This window comes from Peromyscus eremicus, chromosome 9, assembly GCF_949786415.1.
Source record: "Peromyscus eremicus chromosome 9, PerEre_H2_v1, whole genome shotgun sequence".
In the NCBI taxonomy this organism is placed as follows: Eukaryota; Metazoa; Chordata; class Mammalia; order Rodentia; family Cricetidae; genus Peromyscus; species Peromyscus eremicus.
Window position 1 is genome coordinate 87,182,470 of NC_081425.1, and position 21,110 is coordinate 87,203,579.

General features: G+C 41.0%; 1 protein-coding gene across 1 annotated transcript in view; it reads right to left on the reverse strand.

Annotated features, from left to right (window-relative positions):
- Erc2 (ELKS/RAB6-interacting/CAST family member 2) overlaps positions 1 to 21,110 on the reverse strand; it is a 690,578-nt gene that overhangs the window by 422,352 nt on the left and 247,116 nt on the right. Inside the window, exon 5 of the mRNA XM_059273131.1 lies at positions 4,170 to 4,325. Coding sequence (XP_059129114.1) covers positions 4,170 to 4,325 — 156 coding nt within the window. The remainder of the gene's footprint in view (positions 1 to 4,169; positions 4,326 to 21,110) is intronic.

Consider the following 21,110-nt stretch of genomic DNA (forward strand, 5'->3'; position numbering starts at 1 on the left):
ATGGACTCGTTCTCTCTCTGCTCTCCACTGAAGAGGTGACTAGCTCTTCAAATCCCTACTGCCTCGACCTCCTTGCAATGATGGAGCACACTCTGAAATTGACAATCGAAGAAGCCGTTCCCACTTAGATGATTTTGTCACAGGGTTTTTCTCACAACAACCAGAAAAATAACTACTGCAGTATGTACAGATGGAAAACCAAAATATGGAAGGCAAACCACTAGCAAGAAATCTTATGGCATCGGGAACCCATTTCCTAGCTTACCAAATTGAAAGGACTGACAGAAGGTTGAAGAGAAAATGGTCCTGAGAAGGACTCAAAGGCTTCCGGGGAGACTGCCTGTGGCTTCCTGATGGGAATGTGAGCCTAGTGAACACTGCCCGGGTGAGCACTGTACCGACTGCCCAGCACTCCTGAGGTTAGAATCCTGAACCCACTTTCACTTCTGTGTGGAACAGAACCAAGAGTTCTTTCTCCCGAGGACTGACAAGAACGGAATGTAAATAAAGAGAGAGCTGGTCAGAATTAGGATTACCTAAAATGATAATTTTTTTAAAAATTAAGCTCTTTTGTGACCCACAGGACCAGGGCCGTGGACCCAAATCATAGTCTGTTCAGCTGAGGCACAGCATACAGCCAGTGCACATATGAACCCATTCCTCTGGAAAGCTCCGAAGGTGGTCAGCTCAGCATGCATTAAGCAAAGACATTGCTGATTGTCCCGAGCCCATCTGTGAAAACTACCACAAACACCCAAGCAGAATGCCATTCTGGGGCTAGGGTATGGGGAAAGGACTGTGAATGAAAGCCCCTAATCCACAGAAGAGAGGGAACAGGAAGTGTGAGGCAGGCTACACACACACACACACACACACACACACACACACACACACACACACACACACCTACTTTCTTCCACAAAAATGGGCTGATGGTAATAAAGATGCTTCAGTCTATAAATATTAAACAGGCAGGCTCTTCAAAATAGCTTTCAGACTATCATTGCCATGAGGTAAATTTTAAATAAATATTTATGCAGACAATAACTGAAAAAGGATTTTCTGAAGGGAATACATTTATAGGGTAAAAAAAAAAAAAACCCTCACATATTTCCAAAAATATGCCTTTTGCTTCTTTTACAGCCATGAACTCAATAAAAATGGAAAGTGATGCAATCAAACATCCATGAGGATTGAAGCCAGGGAAGGCTTCTCTGTGATGGCCAGAAGACAAACCCATTGGAATTACATCACCTGCCTCATATGAAGTCCATGTAGACATCAGACACACTTCACCCTGTCTGAGAATTCTTCCCCCACTTCAAACTGTGACACAGCCAACACCCTGAAAGACACACTCAGCCAAGGCAAACAGCTTTCACTGCAGGTACATCCCCCTGGTGTCAAGAAAGTGACATGCTTATTATCATGCGGTGGGTTATGAGGTTTGTAATCTGTCAGGGGTTTATAAAAATGGGTTACAAATTCAGAATAGAAGGGGAGATCCAGAACAGCACAGTGGCACCTGATAAACCCTGAAGACAGAGAGAGGAGCTATCCCAGAAATCCTGAGATCAGTAGATGAAAGCTGTCTTAGGTTGGGAATAAAGCCTTCTACAGAAAAGAGGGCCATCGCTTTTTGGAAAAGCAATTACCGATGTGCCTCATTGCATTCTTAGAAGTTTAATGATGTACTGAAAGTAACTAGTGCTTCTGATGGCCTCTTAGACTTGGGTTTCACAGTCCGAATCCTCTAAGCCTTTGGAGGTGGAGCAGAAATGTGAGTCTCCATCAAGGAAGGGTTGCATAAGACAGGAAGTCTTTCAAGGAGCCTTGGCTCTTGAGGCCAATGTTTATGTGCCAAAGGACTTGCTAGACACAGGGATTTCCAAGGCCCTCTGACACTCCTGGCTTCCCACCAGTTCAGATTCTAAAACTCTGCTGGTTTCTTTCACAGGTCGTCTTCCACCTTCTCCCAAAATACGCTGTGCTGGTTTTGCTATGGTGCTGGGTTTATAAAAATAGTTTAGGTCTTCAGTGCTACCTACTTGAGTCACAGGAATTTCCAGAGGCCCTCCCCCAACCTACCCCAGGTCCACCCTCCCAGGTCAGTATCAATCTGAGGGTACGTGGCTTTCTCGACAGCTAATTTAAGTATTTCCCTCCAAACTACTGCAGGTAGCATTCCCAGCTTAAGTAGGAATCCTACTTACTCTTCACAGTAGGGGAATCAAGAAACGTCCATAAAGAAATAAGCAATAAATGTTATGGTCCAATCCAATAAGAACATGTTTTCAACCAGAAAACATAAAAATTGACTCCTACTAGTACATTTAGCTAATGTTTATCAGTCTAACATTTTTATGAGGTATAACATATTCTTATTTGTATTCACTTTCCAAGTCAGTTCAACAATAACAGTATTTCATCACTATTATTAATTGGGTTATAGTTCTTCAAGAATAATGTTTACAATTGTTAGGTACTTTTTTGAGCCAGGCCCTTAATTACATTGTCTTTTTTAACTCCAATTTAATCCTTGTGAGCCATTCTAAGTCTGGCAGTACTGCCCCATTTTATAGAGGAAGTGTGGCCGGGTGATAAAAGCCCTCCCCGAGAGCCTCTCTGCTAGCAAAGACAAGCTAGAGATGGGCCTGAGTCAGTTCAAGTGGTGATTACCTTCAGAAACAAAATGGCTTATCAGAAAAATAGAAAAATAGTCAGAAATTATGCAGAGAGAGTCTAAATTGGAGATCTCCATTGGGCCCCTCCCCTTGGAGGTCAGGGGACCCAGCAGAAGATGGGGAGGAAAGGTGGTAGGAGTCAGCAGGGATGGAGGACACCAGGAGAGCATGGCCTGCTGAATTAACTAAGCAGGGTTTACATGGGTTCACAGAGACTGAAGTGGCAACCAACGGGCCTGCATGGGTCTGCCCCAGATCTGTGTATACGTTATAGATAATAGCTTGGTGCTTTTGTGGGACTCCTAACAGTGGAAGTGAGTGTGTCTCTGATTCTTGCCTGCTCTTGGGACTCTTTGTCCCATTGGGTTGCCTTGTCCAGCCCTCAGTGAGGGCTTTTGCCTTGTCTTATTGTACCTTGTTTTGTCCTGTTTGGTTCTCATCTTTTGGAGGCCTGCTCTTTTCTGAAAAGGAAAATGGGGGAGAGTGGATCTGTGGAAGAAGGGAGGTAGGGGGCGTGGAAGGAGGGGAAACTGTGATTGGAACGTATTGTATGACAGAAGAATCTATTTTCAAAACAAATTTAAAAAACCATCTCAAAGTCTCAAAAGATCTATTTGTGGCTACTCATAAACCTAATGGTTATGTGCATATAAAACTGATCATTTCAGATCTTCAATCCACATATAGCTCAAAGTTAAATTCTGACAAACAGAAGTCAGTTCTTTGAATGGGTAATAGTGATATAAACTAATAGAGCAGGTTATTCTAATAATGCTTCCTAAATATTAAAGAGTAACCAAGAGAGGAAACAAGAACACAGGCAGCCATGCCCAGTTGCTGAGGGCTTTCTGGAGACCAGGCAAGGCTGACTGGCGGGCGGCTTTAAATGAGTAATCTCTGGGGAATACCAAAGCAGCTTAGTGAGGAAGCTACTTTTCTGATTCCCGTTTCACAAATAAAGAAACTCCAGCTTAGAAAAATTGAATAATTAGACTAAACGGAAGCACTGATGCTTCTTAAAATTATTTGTCTTTTGCTAAAACCATGGTATCCTAAAAAAAAATAAAAAAATTAAAAAAAAGCAAACTAGGATATCTTAATAGCACTGAAATATGCTAACAGCTTGTGAGAACAGTATCTTCAGAGACAGCACTGTCCAGCGATGGGCAAAAAACAGGCAGAGCAGCAATTCAAAGAAAGAAGTCCAGGTAGCTGGAAGAGACTAAAAACCTGTGAACTCCAGAGACAGAGACACACAAGGGAACCCAACCCAAACCTTGCAGAGTAGACACTCCACTAAAGATTTCCTCAGACAGCCTTTTAGATCCTTTAACTCTGAATTTAAATCTTCGCATGTTCTTCTTCACTATCCATGTATGTCATGTGACATAAGGCAGACTGGGTGGGTCTTTGAAGAAGCAAGCAGGTAAGCCATAACTTTCTCCTCGAATCGAGGCCATGAGAGGCGGAGACTCTGGGACCTACCTTGGTCTTCATAAACTTGGAGTGGCTTTTATACACTTCAATTTGTTTGATCTCCTCCTCACGGTCCTCTGTGTTGAGCACGCCATTGGCTTTCAACATCTGGATCTCATCCTCCAGGTCCCGGATGTTTCGCTCCAATGAAGCAATTTTTGTGTCCTGTTGATAAAAGGGAAAGAAAGTTGGAGGATTTGTTTTGATTTTTTTTTTCTTATTTCATCGTTGCCCAAATAGAATTTAAGATGGCAACTCTGGTAGTGGGGCATTAGCCATGCTGCAGAACTAGCCTGGGGTCCAAAAGAGCTTGTGTTTTCACGTCTGAGGATCACTTGTCAGGTAAATGCTTGAATGATCAATGAACATCACGTGTCCACAATACAGAGAGTAACATAGACATGTTTCACTAAGGTCCAGGAACCAAGTTACTAAGCAACAGTGGCAAAAATAGCCTATCTATCTATATATATACCTGTTTCAGTGAAAAAAGTTGTAATTTTGGATATAGTTAACCAGGGTACATGTTTAGTCCACCTGTAAACACAGAAGCAGTTTGTTCCTGCTTGTTTCTGTTTAGAATTCTGTGGCTGCTTGTTACAGGCATGCTTGGAATTTGACTCCAAGAGAGAAGGAAATTCAAACTTACTAATGGAGAGAGGGATTCTCATCTGAAATACAGACATAAGTGAAATTAAATAACTGAATCCTGACTTTGTATGACTGATACAATAAATATTGAAAATTTATAACAACTGGAAATAATATATCACGACATCGTGATTTATTTGGCGAGCAGTCAGGTACCTACGTGACAAAAACATGACTAACTTGCAAGCCATTTCTAACCTATTGATTTACAGACCCGAAAAACAAGAAATATTACATTCAGATGTGGGATTAATTGAGAAAAAACATCCAGTGACAGACTCTATACACAAGAGAATGCGTAATAAGAAATGATGCTTGAGGAAGTACAGAATAGAGGGCTCTTACAGGGCAAGCCACTAAGCACAACAAAAAACATTGCCCAAAGCTTCCAGGATGAGAGACAAGATGTCTAAAGTTGTCCTAAGATTTCCAATGTCTCCATTTGCCTGCATTATACTACAAAGACACAACTAATCAGTGTTAAATTTGTCATGAAACATTAATGAGAATGAGCCAATAGTTCTTTAATAATTCTAAAAAAGAACCTAAAAAATTAAATATCAACACAATACATGGTTCCTACATTTATTAACCCAGTTTTAAAATATTACAACTAGACGTGCCTGTCTTTTTCTGTGGCCACTGTAGATTCCCTATTCTATGTTGCACGATGAGTATAACTTACATGTAAGTTTAGTAGCAATTGTTATTACTATCTACAATGTAACTGTATAAAAGAGGAAGAAACAGAGGAAGGATGGCAATGACTTATTGGGCTCTATTATGGGTCCAGAAACAAATGCTTAACACAATAGGTATTTCCATTAATTCTCGGGAAAATCCCATCAAAATAAATGTGAAATCTGAAAATTTCAAAACTATTATGAAATCCTACAGTCCAGAGTTTTATCTTCCTTTGAAAATAATAGTATTGTGTTTTTTCAGTTATAAAAGCAACATTTTGTCCATTAATTAAGACTTAAGAAAATCTCCTATATCCTACTATCCAAAGATAACCACCATTTGTGTTTTATATACAGCCTATCAGTATTTCTCAATCTTTGATATAAGTTCTAGTTTCAGGAAGGGAATTATTTATTGAAGTTATATGATGCCCTAGCCTCTAACGTGACAGAATTTGGATATGGGATGTAGGAATAGGTCAGATGAGGCTATGAGGACAGGGTCCTTGGGATCACAGTAGTGTTCATCAGAAAAAAAAAATAGAATTTTCTGTTTCTCTCTTGCTCTCTCCCATATATGAGCACAGAAAGAAGGTGGCCATCTGCAAATTAGGAAGAAGGTCTTCACCAGAGCCTGTAAGGTGGGCCCCCTCATCTCACCCTGGCAGCCTCCAAAGTCCCACTGGTGACTCCTCCTCGTCCAGCTTGTTAAGGAAGCTCTGGGAGACAGACACTGGGAGCCTCACTGACTGACTTGCTCCAGTTCTGAGCTATGAAAAACAGAAAAGGAGGAGGAAGGAGGGATCCATTCTGCCCCCATCATGCCTGGCTTTTTTTTTTTTTTTTTTTTTTAACTGTAGATTCTGGAGGTCATACTCAGGCTCTCATACTTGCAAGGCAACCACTTTACCAATGAGCTATCTCCCCAGCTCATCTTGATTACTGTCTTAACTAACACCCTTTCCCATGTTTTAGGGTATAGTGTGTTAATCATAATCGTCTATGTAACTTTTCAAGTTTTTAATAACCTTGAACATGTCTCATTTTTAGAGTTAGGAAACTTTTTTTTTTTCTGAGACAGAGTTTCTCTGTGTGGCTTTGGAGCCTTTCCTGGATCTCGCTCTGTAGACCAGGCTGACCTTGAACTCACAGAGATCCTCCTGGTTCTTTCTCCGAGTGCTGGGATTAAAGGCGTTCACCACCGCCACCCAGTGCTAAATTCAATCTTTGTAAGAATGTAGCTGTGTTAAGTGTGAAGAGAAGACTCAGTTTCCTTCTCCTCCTATATAAAAATCTCCCGAGTCTGAGATGATCGTACTTACGTGACTAAGGACGTGTGTATATTACAGTAGTATAACTTGCAGTTCTCCTCTCTTTGACACAACTTTTCTAATACCTCCTGGTAAGATTTCAGGTCTCAACTGTGTGGGCAAAAAGAGAAGAGCCTGTCTCCCATGAACCTTCAGTTTTGCTCCTAAGTCAGTTCCTGAGGCTCTACTTAGCAATAGCCACAACTAGCAACTCCTTATCAGGTTAGATGGGACCTCTCCGCCTGATGCTGAAGAATTACATACTATGGAGGAAAAATCAGATGAGTCCAACAGGAAGCTTATTCCCAGAAGGCGGCTTCTGAATCTACATGCATCTGAGTTTAAAGTTTAGTAAACAGTGGAACAGAATATTTTTCACTTCAATCATTTCCTTAAATTAGCAATGTTTTTTTTTTCTTTTCATCATAAACTTGTTTTTTCTTTAGCTACTGGCATCCCAAAATGCAAAAGGGAAAAGAAGAATAAAAAAGGAAATGGCTACTCTGGAAGGATCTATTTATTCTGTCCTTATTTATAACCTGGTTCCTACATTAGAAATCTACTTCAAGGGCAGCAAAACTCATTCCCAAAACTCATAAGTGCAGAAAAATCCAAGACAAACTTGAATAGGTGAACACATTAGGATCTACAGCAGAGGACAGATAAAAAGCACAGAGGTAGAGTTTGGGTTTGGGTGAGTACAAGATGTTCAAAATCAAGCCAGAGAGAACGAGGAAACTAAGCTTGAAAATCAGACAATGGCCATCATGATCCTCGCCTGTTACATGCTTTGGCTTCAAGAATCTAGGGAGAAGGAATTTTATCTTTTGTTTTCAGCAAGTCTGTAAGGCTATGACGTGGGTGTGACAGCTACACCAGAGGACTGGGGAGTGCAGTGTACGGACATTCCCTCTGGAAGCAGATGCCGAAAGAACACACACAGTAGCTTTAAGCCATGGTCTGCAAGGAAGATTTAAAAAAAACTTCAATGACAACAGGTTGTAAGAGCCCCAGAGTTCTGGAAGGTAGAGATGTATTTACTCTCTAGAAATCTGAATACTGTTACATTTGCTAATGACTCACATTTTAAACAATCTGTTATAGTTTTCAAACACACATAGGTTGTTTCACAAGTAAACAGCCTCCAGAAACACAAAATGTAGGGACTGCCTTTGAGGTAGAGACAAAGTAACCAAATACAATATAGAATAACTTCTAGTACCTAAAAGCTCTGCTCCAAGGCCTGGTGAGTCTGAGAAACGACTGCTGGAGAGTCTCAATGTCCCCAGCTCTGAGGAATACTACAGCAAAGTGTTTGCTCAGGTCCATCCCGGTTTATCACCTTTAGCCATCAGGTCTTCTTAGAAACTGAGTGGTGCTGGAGAGGATGGTTCAGCTGGTAATGTGCCTTCCACAAACGCATGAGGACCTGAGTTTGGGTCCCTAGCACCTGTGTTAAAATGACAGGCATGGTGGCACACACCTGTAATCCCAGTGCTGGGGAGACAGGGACAGGAGGCCTTTGGAACTTGCTAGCGAGCAAGATCAGCCTTGTTGGTGAGCTCCAGGTTCACAAAGAGACCATGACTCAGTGCAGAGAACAATCAAGGAAAACACTAGATGTTGACCTCTGACTTCAATATGTGCACATAGGAGCACAAACACACATACATGCCACATGCTCACACAATGCTACAACTCAATAAAACAGAAGCCAGTGATTTGGATTTGTCAAGGGAAAATATTCTTCAATTATCCAAACTTAAAACAAGTAGGACTTAAATATTCAGATTACCGAATCAGCTTCTGTCACTCAAAAGTGGTCACTAACTGGGCTCGGTGGCACATGCCTATAATCCCTATAACCATGGATAGCTCTTGGGAGGTTGAGGCAGAGAGATTACAAATTCTAGGCTGGCTTAGGCTATATAGACAGATATAGGAGAAGAGAAGTGGTGGGTAATGAGGAAAAAGAAAAGGAGAGAAAGAAAAGAAAAGGAAGGATGTATGTATACAGGGAGGGAGGGAAGGAACATCAGAGGTAGGAGAGGAGGGAGGGAGGGGCTGAGAACCTACAGTGACTAGGGCAATAAAACAATGCCATAGACTCTCATCATCTTGAACGCACCCCTCATGTCTGAGTTGATACCTTCTCAACAGCCATGAGATATGACACCCATAAAGTTGTCTTGTTTTAATGCTCTATTTTGGTTATAGCCTATAATAATATTTTAAGATACTGGGGGGGGGGAATCTAAAATATGTTTGTTTCTGCTCCCTATTAGGGAAAATGTCTGACCTCTTACAAGTTATTTCTTCTCACACGTGCATAAAACAATGTTTGTAAAATTTTACACAAAGTGTAGGTCATAGCTTCCCTTTAATGATTTGCACTAAAGACCATTTTTACATCCACCAGCTAAAATAAGTATCTGCTATACAAGTAAAAATTAAGCCACAAGACCGTACTCCTAGCAGCCATTTCCCCGTAGGCTCACCATGGTAACTCTTAACCCAGCCACGAATGTTAGCAACAGCTGCTGAGAACCACTGAGCAATGCAGATGGAAGCTGAGCAGGGAGACCCAGTACGTTTCTTTTCTTTATTTAAGAATCCAGGATTTTCTAAAATAGATATGCTTCAGATTGGTATTAAACTTAGACACAGGGAGTTCTCTCACACATCCACCCATTCATTCAATAAATGTACATTGGACATCTACTTAGTATCAATCACTTTGCCAGGTATGGGAGATAGCAGGTAAACCGAAACAAGATTTTTGGGTATCCTTCTCTCTCAGCGAAGGGATATAGTCTAGATACTTGTTACTCATGAAGGAGTCTGCCACCAGCAGCATGGGAATCACCTGGGCAAAAATCTCAGGCTCCAACTCCAAACTATGAAATCTTAACCTGCCTTTTTCCCAGGGTCACAAGGAGATGTTAGTGCCCTGGAGGACTGCAGGGGTCCATCAGGCACCACAGACAAGATTCAATGCAAAGAGACCAGAGTAACTTACTGGACGAATGAACACATGTAGAGAAGTACAAACCTACTTGCAAAGGCTGTTCAACTTGGCACACAGACACAGCAATCCTGTGAGGAAACTGCCTGGATCGGCTGTGCCAGTCAGAATGCCACTGTAACTCTTCCTGCGCTTGTCAAACATCATGTTCCCCTTAAACAGCAAGGAACAGATTTCAATTCCTCTCTAGGAACTGAAGGCTGAAATGGCGAGTGGGTGGAACATTTTTAAAAAAGAAATATCAGTTCATCACAAAATGCAACAATTATGTGAATTCTAAGCATCACAATGTACTTTCCTCTGAATGCAGCAGGAATTACGGGTTTCATTTTAATATCAGGACAAGAGAGAATATATAAACAGCTTTCAGAGAGCATGGGACTCACCATGGCCACATATCAACTAGCAGGCACTGATCAACATAGGCCCAAACTGGCTTAAAGAAGATATGATGTAATGCTCAGGAAACAGTCCTACATAATTATATTACATTTTATTTAGAATAGAATTCCAACCTTTTATTACTGAATACCACAGAGGCTTGCAAAGGCTCAACCTTTAAAAGTCATCTACTTGCAGATGCAAACACAACCGTGTAGCCCTGAGTCTTAAGCTAGCTGAGTCACGTCTTAGCTCTGGAAGGACCTACAGTGTAAGGTTTAACCATGGTTGCACAAGCCCCAGCCAAGTACTCTAGAAAGAATCTGACTTAGGCCCACAACATATTTGAAGAAAAAAAATACATACCAAGAAACCAAAACCTCATTGTCTTGGTCCTAATCAAATTATGAATAGATAGTAACCTAGATTAGAAGATGACAAAGGACATGCCAGGTTCTAGATGACATTTCTGTGCTTATCTGTTTGTAAAATATCTGCTCCTTCATGGGAAAATGCACAGACATGGAATCAGGTTAGATTCCAACCAACTAAAGGCAAGTTGGACACTTATCATAGTCTCATTTGTCTACACTGACTCATGGCTATGAAACCCTTGCTCTGGACCATGTCCTTCCTGCCACCCTGACTCTGATACATATGGTACTGATACGAAACCATGAAGAAAGTGCATATCTCTTATGGCACTAGCTATACTGTATGGCCTCTGTATATGAATTTGTTGTTATTCCTAACAGACTTAGACCTAACAAAAGAAGCTAATGGGATTGGAGAGATGGCTCATCTGTGAAGAGTACCTAGGAGGCCTGCTCTTTTCTGAAAGGAAACAGAGGTGGCAGGAGGGCGGGGACTGGGAGGAGAGGAGAGTAGGGAGGCTGCAGTTGGAATGTATCATATGAGAGAATAATAAACAAAAAGAAAAAATAACAAAAAAATGAGTACTTGTTCTTGCAGAGGACCTGGGTTTGATTCCCAGCACCGACATAGGCTCACAACCATCTGTAATTTCCACAGGCATGCACATGGTACACATATACACATGCAGGTAAATTACACATAACCATGAAATACATAAATCTGAGAGAGAGAGAGAGAGAGAGAGAGAGAGAGAGAGAGAATGATAAAAACCCAGACACAGTGCATAAGAAGGTGAAAACTTATCCTTCAGGAGCCATGCACCTAGGTGCAGATCTCAGTTCAGGCTTTTAAATTTTGAGATGGGATATTCAGCCTCTCTGAAATTAGAACATGCTTCTGAATGTGCTGAGAAACTTAACAAATGTTTATAATGCTTGGGAAATATTATCATGCATTGACGCCCCACCAGGAGTGAAGAGGCAGCACCATCATCACATCACACCTGTATTGTCTGTCCATTCTCTAGTCCCGTCGGTACACAGGTCAAGACGGAAGCTTCTATTTGGATTCCACCTGGTCAAACCTGGTGACCATGTTCCTAACATTGCTATGAGAATTAAGTGGAAGACAACATGGAAAGCTTCCAGAACAGTAACCACAGTGGAGGCATCGTCTGCATAGCTACTGCTTGGGGGTTTTGTTTATCGGGGGAGCGGGTCCTGTTGCTTCCTTTTGCCTTTTTTTCCTTTTAGGAACTGTATTTGCCCAACTTGCTGTGATTTAAGTAGATTTTCAACTGTTTGGACCTGCCCAGAGACAAGAACCATGTATCTCAAGACTCAGCGACTGGTCCAGGGGTGAACTTATAACTCTAGCAAGGCCAACAGGTATCTTTTAAGGAAAAGACATAAATATAGGATATTCTCTCCTTTTCTGAGAATAAGGAAAATATGGGTATATGACATTGACAATAGAAAAAAAAAAAAAAAACCTGCCAATGACAAGTCTTACAACATAATGAATAACTAGACAGGCCTACACCTGAACCATTCACTGACTAGATTGCCAAAATGAATAACTAAGACTTGTGTCACCTGCTGCATAGGAGGTAAGTATGAAAGTGTCCAAGGTATAGTTAGATGTAAGATTATCTAAGGATATAAACAAGTTAAAAAGAGGAGGGGGGACTAAGATCATCTTTCTGGAGTACAAAAACCTTCACAAAGCACAAGAGCCTAAGGAGGGCTTTGGCTCTGAGTAAGTTTAACTTAGGAAAGATAAAATTTTTGCCAGCCAGACATTACAAACTCAGAAGCACTTTCTATGATGTTCAACCTATAATATTCGGAAGAACCAGAAAGTGATGAGGATTGTACAGCAAAGAAGAGAAAAGAAACAGACAAAACTAAAGAATGCAGATTACAAGCCGGGTGTGGTGCCACAAACCTTTACTACAAGGATTCGAGAGGCAGAGGCAAGTGGATCTCCGTGAATCTGGGACCAGCGTAGTCTACAGATTAACACCGTGAGAGCCTGTCTAAAAACAAAAAGAAAAGGATGCCACATTTCACTACAGAGGAGGTGGAAACAAAGGGAAGAAGAGATGGAATGACAGCCATCTCTAGAACTGAGTTAGGAGTGTGCTCCTGGGGATGACTGGGCATCACTTATAAACTGGCAAATGACGCAATAATAAGACAGTGAGGGTGGAGTTAATGATCCAAACAGAAGCTGGCGGAAAAGAACATGGAGATGATGGAATCACCAAACTGGTGGTGAAACATTCTTCAGTCATGGCTGAAGATCCAGGCTAGGAAAAAATAAATAAATAAAAGAATTATCAAAAGCATGGGGAATAAAAACTGATGGAGATCATGGACAGTCCCAGAAAATTAGACAGTGAATAGAATTGAGAAAGATGAGCATCAAAGACAGGTTCAAGATATCAGTAGTAACAGGGGCTGTTCCACTGAAACTGTGATAACAAAATGAGAAATTGAGGCCTAACATTTTGGGATCTCAGCAATTAAGAGGCTACAGAAAGAGAATAGCAAGTTCAAGGCCAACCTAGAGTATTCAGGGAGGCCCTCTATCAAGAATGGACAAACTGGATCACTATTTGGACAAGTAGATTGAACTCCCCCTGAATCATCCGCTCCCTAGATTTCCAAATTACATAAACCAGGACAGGGATCGTGGCTAAGGATTAAATCATTTCAGTGTGTCCGTGACACAAGTGAGACAAATAGGTTCTGTAGTGCCAGTTGGAGACTTGTTGCTTCAGCACCCACAAGAGAGGAAGCAAAAATGATGAATGATTTCTAAGAGAAGCAGGTCCCTTTCAGAGAAAAATGATACAAGACTATACATTGGTTTGTAAAGTTCTCAGCTTGGAAAATACATCAAAAGTTTTATGTTCATATCTGCATTTTCCCACTTACGTTTCACTTAGATAAAATATAAAAACATAAATAAGTTTGTGTTGCCTTAATATACAGAAAGGAATAGCATGGAAAAAAAATCAAACATTTGTTTATTCTGGTATTAAAAATGCAATTCAGAACAACAATAGTCAATGCTCACTGATTACTTAGAGAATCCCTATGCTAGCAAATTCTCAAGTAACCCTCCATAATAACCTTATAAATTTAGGTATTTATTTTTGCCATTTTATAGTTGGGAGACCATTGAATAGCTGTCTAAGAGTTCAATTAGTCAACTGGAATGCTTCCCTTGACAGACAACTTTCCCTGAAATAGAAGACTAATTCACATGGTGGGACCCCACTGTCTCCTGACCAACCTCAAGCAAGACTGGCTTCAGAGAAAGAGCTCCACTTTAAACACTTGGCCTAGTCAAGATCTTCCTTCCACACAGCTCTTTTTTGTCTGACAATCGCAGAGCAACTTCAAGAGAAAACAATGAAGATGTCGGGAGAGATATAAGGGATAGAGAGGTTTCAAAAACTTCTTTCAAATGAGAGCACATACAAGCACCCACACACACATGCATGCACTCACGCACCCACATACCAAAGTACAAAGAGCATTTGGATTCTAGCTACCCATCCTCTGAAAAAAGCAGATAGAGAAACGTGCCTCTCTAATGCAGCAAATGCATTTCAGGGAGGCTAAAAACATGGATACTTCACTCTCCATTTCTTTTCCAGTCTTCCTCAGGAAGAAGACTGGGTGAAGATGCTCTCTGGCCATGCAGTCAACCTGAACTTATTCTTCCTATTCCTTTTAGCCCTAGCCATGGCTCTGGTTGGGGCAGAGGCTTTCTCAGGTTCTCTGAAACATACCACAAATCTTCTTGTGTTCAACCTGCTTTGTTTCATGGAAAAAGCAACAGGCAGTAAAGGAATTCAGCCCACACCATCCCCAGTGTGGCCTGATGGATGTGGAAAGGGGATCGTGCCTTAGGGATGAGGCCGATGATGGTCGGTACACTGTCATTACCACAACTTGCAAAGGGAAGTTCACATGAGGCCTGTGGTTGACTTCTCAACCCTACTGGTAGGGTTGCACATCAGGAAGGAAACTGCAGTCCCTATATAAACAACAGCCTGGACACCGTGCAACAGCAACGGCTCACACAGTGGCTGCTAGTCTGCACTCTGCTGACCAAGACACAAGACAAAAAGCTGAGGGTTCAATACTACAAGAATGTCACCTCAAGTCAGACTCAACAGAGCCATCTTTTGACAGTACAAATTCCCAGTACAAAGCCTCCAACCTTGGTAGAATTTTTAAAGCAGGACACTTAACTCCAATCCCTCCATTTGCCAGATGAGTTTAATGAGAGGAGGAGGGGTCGGGGTCTTGCCAGATGCTTGGAACCAAGAAAGGGAAATCCCTTGGTCATTTATTATGGCGTGGACCATCATGCTCCTATGATGTGATTTACTTATTTTTTTCTCCACTGGTGTCTCCTTTCAAAGACATTTGAAAGTCTTTTCAAAATGCAAATCATGACTGCATTCAGAGCTGAGACTCTGCCTAAAGTAAGCTTATTTAATTCTGTTTCTCTGTTGGCCTTTCCTCAAATGTAGCACCTTTTTTTTTCTTTTAGCAGATAAAACTCAATTTCCAGATTAAAGGGAAGGGAGTGAAGAGAATAATTCCTTGAATATCTATTCACTACCGGGATCTTTCCATTGGAATCATCACAGTCCAGTCAAGGAAAACAAGAATAATAATTTAAGGTTTTTATGATGGTTTGTTGTTATTGATAGGTGCTTGTTGGGGGAATGTTTGCTGTTGTTTTGTTTTGTTTTAGATAGGATCTCGTGTAGCCTAGCTAGAATCACAAGTGAGTGCCATCTCTCTCAGAGGTGATGGTTTTTTCTTTTAACAACCTTATTGTTGTTTTTCCTAAATAATAATTACACGTCATCCCTACATAATAAATGTAACACAATTGGAAGCATGATAAGTTAGAGGGGAAAACAGTATAGGTACCCACCTTATGTGTCAATGTTTTGAGATGTTTTTCCCCAAATATTTGTTCTACGTTGATAAGTAGAACCTCTTTATATGTTACAGCTGTAGTATCATGGCAATCCAGGTGACTAAGGCAGGAAGACTACCTGAGCCTAGTAGTCTAGGCTCGGAAACCTTCCTGGGAATTACATTGGGACATCTTCTATAAGAGTAGTCATACAGCTCTACTCCTAACATTATAGTTATGGTACCTAAAGTAAACATTTACAATCATCATACTGATCATTTCCTTTACTTTTTTAAAATTTAGTAACAGCTGAGATATGAGATATAATACACAGAACATAAAATTCGCCCATATTTAATTCAGTGGTTTGTGTAATCATCAATGCTAATTCTAGAACATTCTCAGGTCCCCAAAGCTCTACACCCATCAGCAGCAGTTCCTCTCTCTCCTTTCCCCACATCTACTAGCAATCACTCATCTTTCTGCCACTACCCTGCTCCTACCGGGCACTTCATATAATTCGAGTCAGGAAGCAGATGGCCCGTTGTGACTGGCTTTCTTTATTTATAATTATGTCTTCACAGTTCTCCAGGTTGCTGCATGAATCAGTAATACATTATTTCTTTTTTTTTTTTTTTTTTTTGGTTTTTCGAGACAGGGTTTCTCTGTGTAGCTTTGCGCCTTTCCTGGAACTCACTTGGTAGCCCAGGCTGGCCTCGAACTCACAGAGATCCACCTAGCTCTGCCTCCCGAGTGCTGGGATTAAAGGCGTGCGCCACCACCGCCCGGCTCATTATTTCTTACTAAGTAACATTTGACAGTGTGGATACCTCCGACTATGTTTCTTCATGATGGACACTTTGGTGGCTTTATTTATTGTAAGTGTGACAAATGATAGTGACACTTGTTTTCAATTTTGTGGGTGTGCCTGGGTGTAGGATTTCTGGGTCATGTTTAGTATTTTGAGATAGTGCCCAGTAGTTTGACAAAATGGTCTGCATCATTTTAAATCCCCATATGAACATTCAAGCGGTCCAATATTTCTACATCTTTCCTCAACACTCTTTGTTTGTCATTTTTATTTTAGTCATTTTATGGGGGTGGAGGAGTTCATCTAAATATAATTTTATTTGCTTTTCCCTAATGACTCATGATACCTAGGGTCCTTTGATGTCCATATTGCCCACTTGAATCCCTTTTTTGGAGAACATCTGTTTAACTCCTTTGTCCAGTTTCTAACTGGGTTATCTGCTTTTGATTGTTGAGCTTTTCCTACTTTTAAATGAGTATTTTACATAAAGGTAATATATATTTCAAATTACCCAACCAGCTCACACAACAGGACATGACCACCTAGTGCCAGGATATCCTTCCCTTAGCTCCCCGACTGCTTTTCTGCTACTCTAAATTAGCCACCATCTGGGTATTTCGCACCATTAATTAGTTTTGGCGGACGCAAAGGACAGCATGTTTTACATGCTCTTTTGGACCTGGATTCTTTTTTTTTTTTTTTTTTTTGGTTTTTCGAGACAGGGTTTCTCTGTGTAGCTTTGCGCCTTTCCTGGGACTCACTTGGTAGCCCAAGCTGGCCTCGAACTCACAGAGATCCGCCTGGCTCTGCCTCCCGAGTGCTGGGATTAAAGGCGTGCGCCACCACCGCCCGGCTGGACCTGGATTCTTTAAAATTGTTTTGTGTATGTTAATTGTGTGTTGCATAGACCAACTGCTTGCTACTTCTTGCTGTACAGCCTTTCATGAAATGAATAAGCTAGGTCTTGTACAATCATTGTTAGAGTTAATTCTAGAAATTCTGGGTTCATTAATGTCATCATAACTGACAAGCTATAAATTTCATTTCATAATTGTTAATAGAAGATTGATTTTTATAATATGAGCCAGACATTTGACTAAATCCATTTTTAATCCAAACACATACACTTGAGATTTCCTGTACTTGCAATCATGTTGCCTCTAAATAAAAATGTTTTTATTTATTCTTTTCTAATTCTTAGACTTGTGATACCCAGAGCATTACCAAGCAACAGACACCCCACCTGATCCCTGTGTCATGGGGAAAGGGATCAACTGTTGATGTGAAATATACTTGCTACATCTTTCTTGTAACCGCCCCCCTTAGACTAAGACAACTCTCCACTTCCAATCAAGAGATGTTCACAGATGCTACACTTATCACAGGCTTTCTCTGTGTCTACTTAAGTCCTCTTCGGTTTTTTCCTTATATTTTCACTATGGAGACTAACACTGACATCCAAATATTAGTACAGCTTTGCTCTTTTACCATGTCGTCTATAATTGCATTCACTTCATTCAGATAATTCATAGTGGCATTTATTCACACAATTACTTCCAATGCCTTGGTAGGGCCAGGCAGCAGCATCAAGCTTAAGCGGAACACACACAGGCCAGGCAGTTCTCCTTTCCATTCTGTTTAGGAATACTTTTCCTATGATCTATCTAGCTCCATCCACAAACATTTGGTACAATTCTCTGAAGATGACATCTGAACCTACAAAATTTGTGTTTGGGTTCTGAGAGATTTGTTTGGCTTGGTGGTGAGTTTTTAAATGACATCATCACTTTCTTTAGACTCTAGGACACTTGGATATTCTATTTCTACTCACACAGTTTTGGCAGGTTGTAGTTTTAATAGAATTTAGTCACCTACAATTTCAATTTGTTATCATGAATCATTCACAAATACTCTCCTGTTTACGTTAAGATTTGGAGTGATGTCCCACTTTTCCTGCTTTGGTTATCTGAGCCGTCTCTAGAGTTCTAAGCAGGACCTGTCATTTTTGTTGTCAGATAGTTGGCATTTGGCTTTGGTGTTCCTATCTAGGAAATGTTAACTGTTCAATTCACTAATTTTGACTTTTACTAGTTTTCTTTCCTTCTTTATCTTGGTTTCTCTTCCTTGGCATCTAGGCTTAAAAAGTCTCCTCTCAACCAAGTGTATGGCTTGCTCTTCCCCACACATGCCTTATGCATCACAGCCTCCTTGTCTTCACTCTGGTGGTCTCCACCGCTTACAACCCACAATGCAGCCCATGCATTCTGTACAACTGTACCAGTGTTCCAAGGCATTTCTCCAATGCCATTTTCTCCAAGCAGCACCCCGGCCCTCCCTCATTTGGTATCCTCTGGTTTCCCATAGCCCATTCCTGCCCCTTTCTCACCGAAATTTGTAACCTGAGCGTCCACTCACTTCTATTAGCGCCTTAATGACTGACAGCTCAGTTGTGTTTTGCTGTTGTTGTTGTTGTTGTTGTTGTTTTAAAGATCCACTATGTGGTACTGTGTACAAAATAACTGCTCAGGCCGAGCGGTGGTGGTGCATGCCTTTAATCCCAGCACTCGGGAGGCAGAGCCAGGTGGATCTTTGTGAGTTCAAGGCCAGCCTGGTCTACACAGTGAGTTCAGGACAGGCACCAAAACTACACAGAGAAACCCTGTCTCAAAAAACAAAAAACAAAAAAACAAAAAAACAAAAAAAACAAAAAACAAAAAAAAAAACCTGCTCAATAAACACTGGTGTGTGTGTGCTTCAAATTCAGGGATGATATTTTCAAAACTAATGAAGTTAATAGCAGTAATTATCTACTGGAAACCCGGTCAAACAATCAGAGTCAAACATACCATAGGAAGAGTTCCAGCAAGACAAGAAAGTGTTGCATTTTTCTTTTTATCTTACTTGCTCTAAAGACAATTAAATATCATTCAGAGCTACATTTAACTGGACATTTTGCTTTTGCTGTTTTTGGATGTCACTTACAACCCACAACTCCCCACTTACTTAAGAAAAACAATTAAGTGGGACAGAAATGGTTTCAAGCTGTAAGATGAAAATATGAAGAAATTTCCCAAGGGGGAAAACCAAGCTACAGGATAATTCTGGTATCACAAATGAATGGAGCACATTTTTTAAAAAAGGCTCTTCTGGTTAGATTTCAAACCTGCTACATAAGAGGACACACATACCTGGCACAGTAAATCTGACCAAGAACCTATGTTGGGAGCTCATAGGTGCCAAGGGTGACCCTATTATTATTATTAGTAGTATTAGTATTAGTATTATTAGTATGCTAAATGAATATAGGACCAAACTGCACTGTGTCTGTGCCTCTCTTCACAGCGATTAGTGTAGCTCTCAGACCTGATCAGAGAAGCTTCTCGGTGCAGTAGATGGTGGTTAGCACAAACTCTCAAAACTGGTAGAAGTGTACAGTGTAAATGTTGATAGAGTGTTTAGCCAGAATGAGAACTCTATATCATACACATACACAGCGGCTACCCCCAAAGGGGGCAGAATGTTGTTAAAAGCTAGAAGTCAGGGGAGATCAGAGCAACATGGTCTTCAGGGTAACAGGACCTGCGGCACTCATTCATAAGCCTCCACCCCTAACTTTGGAACCACAGAAAGTTGATGGTTTCCTCTTCCCTACACATCCATTTCATTAACCCACTCAGTCCATTTTGTATTGCCCATATATTCCTTGATATACAATACAAAATGGACTGAGTGGGCTAATGAAAAAAAAAAAAGAGAGAGAAATTTAGTTGATTGTGGTAGGGAGGCAAGGAAATCTGGGAGAAATTAGGGAGAGAACTAGAGAGTGAATATGATCAAAACATATTATATAAAATTCAAAAAAACAGGAAAATATTTTAAAGATTTACTTTATTTAAAACAAAAACAGGACTTTGCAAGTCTGAACAAGTCATACCTCACTGTGAAAAGACTGCATAATAAGATTCAGAATTCAGAGTGGGAAACAGGATACACGCTGGCTACAAGAGACACGTGTGAAGGCCAGATAACACGTGTGTGAAATGAATCAGCCCTGCCTCCCAGCACCAAGTATAGCCTTGAACTTCTGCAAACCCGCCGTGGGCTTCTCCAGCACTCAGAGCTGACTCTGCTCTTCTCGGATGTAAGTCCCTGCACGCTGTCCCAAATGAGCGCTGAAAACGAGATCAAGAAAAGCCACTTGACCTGCCAGCCATGCTAGCAAAACTGTAGTGTAGAAGGCACAAAGCAGATGCTCCGTGAACACTGCTGGGACTGGGAAGAGTATCTGTCCAAATCTTCGCTGCCAACCAGCAAGCTGTAGGATCTTGAGCGCGTGCGTTGCTTAGTTTCCCGAAACCATAGCTTTATCATCCGGATTGGGACCATCGTGTCTACTCCCAGGTTTGCTGAAACTGCTTAACTTCCATATGTGGGGGGAGACTTCGCTGTTGGCATAGGGAGGCACTTTGCTTAGCGATATTACTGTTCTTATTGCGTTTGTTTATTATCCATAAAAAGAATAGGAACTGGTTTGTTTGCTGTTCATTTACTTTACTTGCATACAATGCTGGGGGATCAAAGCAGAGTATCACACATGCTAACAAGGGCTCTACCACGGAGCCACAGCCGTGGTGGGTCATAGTCTCGAAGCCTAGATACCATCGTTGCAGCCTAACCAGACGAAGCTGTATATGGTACAAATCTTCCTAGAAGACAGCATCCTGGGAGAAGAAATCATTTTAATTAAGACCTCTAACTGTC